Raw genomic sequence first — 4,873 nt, 5'->3', positions numbered from 1 at the left:
GGAAACCCTGTACAGGGTCGCTATGAGTGGGAACCCACTCCACGGTATATCACCACCACCATATATAAACCATAAAAGCTTATTAGAGGTTGTTTTAACATCATACATAGTTCTACCCTCTTGTTTTACACAAGCCAATTTTGACCTGATTTTATGAGCATAATTTTGTGGTTTTGGTGGCTCATCATTTTGCATTGATAGACAAGGTCATTTTTATATTTATTAAGTTACTAAAAGTTCATGAAGGGCCACCTTCATGACTGACTATTGGTAGAAGATTAAATAGTCTCTGAGTCAAACTACTAATTTTAGAACAAACTAGGATTTGCTGCCTTTCTAGACATGAGACTGTTAAACTAATTAAGAAAATATATTTCAGAAAGTGAAAACAATTTAATAATTTAAAGTTTTCTGTTTATTTGGCTGAGCGACTTGTTAAAATCTGCCATTCTTTAGAAGAGAAAATTGAACCTGGGCAGCTATATAGCCAACCTGCCATCTGGCAGAAACTGTTTTTTAGTACCAAAGTCATTAAGTAATGGTGCCTTTTTTTAGCTGGTCTGCAATAGACGATAACTTTATTTTTTTCTTAGTCTTCTACTTTCAACCCCCTTGTTTTACCTATTAATATTTTTGCCTTTCAATAAGTATAAAAATACCCCCAAATATTGAAATTCTTGCAACTAAGGACACTTCCTACAGTTGCTGACTTAATCACAAGAAAGAATTATATACTACTTTGAGAAGAGAATGTGTAAAAAAAAAAGAAAAAAACAGTTCTGGTATGGGATGAAACTGAAAACCTCAGTCATGTTCGTAAACAAAATTGAGTGAAAAGAATTCTAGACCAACTTAAAAACTACTTGGTTGCTATAAAATGACACTTAAGGTAATGATTATTGTTTTGTATTTAAAACGTATTAAGTGTGTATGATACTGCCTTTGTATGTTTGTCTCGACCCATGTACTTTTAAATAGCTGATCATCTGTACACAAATAGCCTTTTTTCCTTGGTGTAAAAAAAAAAAAGAAAGGCTATCTATGTTGTTGCCCAAATATTCCAAAATATTATAGCTAAAGGCAAAGAGCAAAGTGAAGGGAGCTGAAAACCCCAGCAGGTCTGGGTTTGCTCACCGCCTCTACACCAGGACTGAGGAACCATGTTGAGGCCCAGAGTGCAACACCCTGAGGCAGTCAGCTGCCTGTCCCTGGGTTCACCTAACCCTCTGTCCTTCTTTATGTTCACATTTTAGTTGTTGATCGCTGAAACTAGCTACCAAAATATTTTACCACTGTGATAGGCTGAGAAATGGTCTCCAAAGCCGTCTATACCCTAGTCCCTGGAACCTGTGAACACGTCACTGTCCACATTGCAAAAGGGATGTTGCAGATGTCATCGCAGCTAAGAACCCTGAGATGAAGACTCTCCTGGGTGACCCAAGTGGGCCCAAAGTAATCCCACAAGCCCTGACTATCAAAAAGCCTTTCCCTGCTCAAGAATCAGAGACAGCATGGCCCACCATGGAAGAGGGCCATGAGCCAAGGGACAAAGGTGGCCTCTTCTAGACGCTGGAAAGGGCAGGGAACAAGATTCTCCTGTAAAGTTTGCAGAAACGAACGCATCTCTGGCAGCATCTCGACTGTAGCCTGGGAAGTCCAATGTCTACAACTATAAGATCATAAGTCCTTCAAGATACACGCTGGGGGCGATCTGTTACCACCGCCTTAGAATGCTAATGGGCACCTCTTATAGGATTAAGTCAGTGGCTACAGCTTAATGTCTTTTGCTAAATATTTTCTTGGCATCTTAGATGTTGCTTCTGCCTGTCAATCAGTGAACACTGGAGAGCAATGACAAGCTTTCCTGATGCTCTGTCCCTCAAACAAATTTGAGACCCACTGACCCCGCTACCACAAAGCATCCGTGAGCAGCCGCTGGACAATCCCCTAGCTGTTATGGTTGGGTGTTCACTCCTACCACCCAGAGGTTGAAAAAATGAGTGACTACTCTGTGTGAACCACAAGGTCAGTGGTTCAAGCCCACCAGCTATTCTCAAGGAGAAAGCTGAGGCTTTCTGCTCGGGCAAAACTGTACAGCCTCAGAAACCCTCTGGAGGGTCATTATGAGTCGGCACTGAGCCGACAGCACTTGATAGCCCTCTGCTGTGGGCTGGGCTCGGGTGTCAGGTTGCTGTGGAGACAGACATCCGAACACTGTTTGTCTGTGAACCACTCCAGCCTCGCAGAGCATAATTCTGTTTTGTGTCTAGGTTTAAGTGTTCAGATGTCAATTTTTCTCGAGTCCTTCATGCACCTCTGACAGTTGAACCGAGTTAGAAACAGGATATATAAAAGTGCACCTCTGACAGCTGAACAGCGTTAGAAACAGAGGATATATAAAAGTGGGCCTGGGGGCCACTTCCCTTGCAGGAACATTCCTGGACCCATCCTTCAATAGTACCTAGCTGTGATGCCATGGCCTGAGAGCCTCAGGGACCGTAAGCTTTCCTCTCTGCAACAGCCCCCGCATGCTTTCGAGCTTTCGTAGCCCGGGCATGCGCTGGGGCTGGGGCTGCTGCCTCAGTCATGACTGCAGGACAGGCTTTGTTCTCTGTGCCCTGTAAAAGGTGGCCACGTGGAGACAGAACTTTACAAATTCATCATGATGCCTAGGATTGCTCTCACCCTGGTGATTCACGTTTATCTTTGTCTTGTGTTTAAACTGTTGTTTAAAACTTGATAAAGAGTCTGTACAATATTTATAACTTGAGGACGGGCCTCTTCTCCCCACTGTATCAGGTATACATGTCCCCAGCATCAGGGAACCTCAGGGTGAGAAAGGCTATGGTGTCAGAAGTTCAGGGGGGCAGAGGAACTCAGGGAGGGGCACGCTGAAGCCAGACTTACCTCCTGCAGGAGGACTGTGTGCAAAATGACACAATGAAATGAGCCAGGCCCAAGGGGTGAGCTGGCAGGCTGCACTCAAACACCTTCTTCCCAGGAACCGGCTAGCTGGGTTCTCCCTTCCTCAACCAGGTCCCTGGGACAAGAGCCCCCATGCACACTCACCTGTTTCTACATCGTTGGCGTTGGCCGAGTCCCTTAGCCTCTTCAGGGCTGTAAAGAGAGAGACAGAGAAGAGAGAATGCCAGGTAAACAAAAAGAAACACTGGCCAGCATGCCACAGAAAGTGCTGCAAACACCCAAAGACGACAATGGCCTTCAGCCACAAACACACCACAGACAAGGAAACAAGAAGTAGTAGGCTGGAAGCAGCGCCAAGTCGGAAGAATGCTCCAAGGTCGCTGCCGTCCCATCTGGGCTGGCCCACTGGAAGTAGCTGAGTGACTGTGAGAAAGGTTGTGGTGGTGCTGGCGGGGGCCGGGGGAGACTCAGGCCTGCCAGCCCCGCGTTATTGTAAGGAACAGGGAAATGACTTCCATGAAAGCTCTTTATGAGCTGTTCACACGAATAATCTTTTTCTTATTGTTGTTGTCAGGTGCCATCGAGTCAGAACCGACTCATAGCGACCCCATGCACAGCGGAAGGAAACAATGTCCGATCCTGGGCCAACCTCACTACCACCGCCACACTTGACGTCATCAATGATGCCACCTGGATGATCCATCTCGTTGGGGGTCTTCCTCTTTTTCTCTGACCCTCCACCTTACCCAGCATGATATCCTTCTCCAATGACTGTTCCCTCCGGACAATATGTCCAAAGTATGAGAGACGAAGCTTAGCCATCTTCTTATAGTCTCCCTCAAAATAGGTCATTCCCTATGGATGGCACTGGGAGGCATCATGTGGAGAAAATCAGCCAATCACAAAGAGAACAACCATTGTATGACCTCACTTATATAAAAAGCCAAGAAAAGGCAAACATTTAGAAAACGCTTCTTAGTGGTTACCGGGGTGGGAAGGAGGGGAAAGGAGGGCTGCATGCCGAGTGATGGAAAAACAGCATGATGAAGCAGGGCTGCGCAGCCAATTATTGTAATTGCCGCAAAAATCTGTCTACCTGTTGAAAGCGGAATTGGCAAAATTTGTGAATTGGCAAATATGTAGAAAGTCTGTAGAAAAACTAAAACACAATGGGATTTTCCCATAAACTTTCTGAAGTCCCCCACCCTTGTATTTACAACAGTGACAACAAACACGTAATGATTGCTGAGGCTGCTGACGTCAAACCAAACACCTCATGAGATTCGGTTCTTTGGGTCATGGCTTCAGGGGACATTCCAGATAATTGTATATGTTTAGTGATTCTCTTCTACCTCCTAGCCCTGGTGTGCTCCTAGCCCTATGGGATCAGCACTGAACTGCAGACCACAAGGCTGACAGTTCAAACCCACCAGGTGGCTAGGAGTCAGAACTCACTTGGTAACCCTACACAGGGTCGCTAGGAGTCAGAACTGACTCGGCGGCACTTCACAGCAACAACAGTCCTGGTTTGGTGCTATAGGATAAGCACTGGACAGCAAAGTCAGTTTGAACTGCAAGGTCGGTTGTTCAAACCCACCAACCACTCCTTGGAAACACGATACAGGGTCTCTAAGAGTCAGAACCGACTCAACGGTGCTTAACAACAATAACAACAAGTTTGTTGTGTAGTGCTAGGGGTCTTCAAAGCTTGCAAGTGGCCATCAAAGGTAAACAACAATTATTCTTTTTTCATCTGGAACAACAGGGAAAAAAGGAGAATCAGGACTAGGAGGAGAAAATGGAACGTGCGGCCAACTGCCTCCATGAACAGCTGCCTCCGTCCCCATGACATCAGAGTTGGATGGTGCCCAGCTACCATTGCTGAATATTGTCATCAAAGTTTCCATAGGAGAATCCTAAGCAGAAGAGGGGGAAATGTAGAACAGAA

The 4,873-nt window shown here is 45.5% G+C and overlaps 1 protein-coding gene across 1 annotated transcript in view; it reads right to left on the bottom strand.

Moving 5' to 3' along the window:
* Positions 1-4,873, bottom strand: part of ANKRD54 (ankyrin repeat domain 54) — a 41,222-nt gene that overhangs the window by 25,004 nt on the left and 11,345 nt on the right. The window contains exon 2 of the mRNA XM_006865198.1: positions 3,070-3,117. Within this exon, the coding sequence (XP_006865260.1) occupies positions 3,070-3,117 (48 nt within the window). The remainder of the gene's footprint in view (positions 1-3,069; positions 3,118-4,873) is intronic.

Source organism: Chrysochloris asiatica, unplaced genomic scaffold (assembly GCF_000296735.1).
Source record: "Chrysochloris asiatica unplaced genomic scaffold, ChrAsi1.0 scaffold00076, whole genome shotgun sequence".
Taxonomy (NCBI): Eukaryota; Metazoa; Chordata; class Mammalia; order Afrosoricida; family Chrysochloridae; genus Chrysochloris; species Chrysochloris asiatica.
Note: the sequence above shows the minus strand (reverse complement) of the source record. Positions and strands in the feature narration are given on the sequence as shown.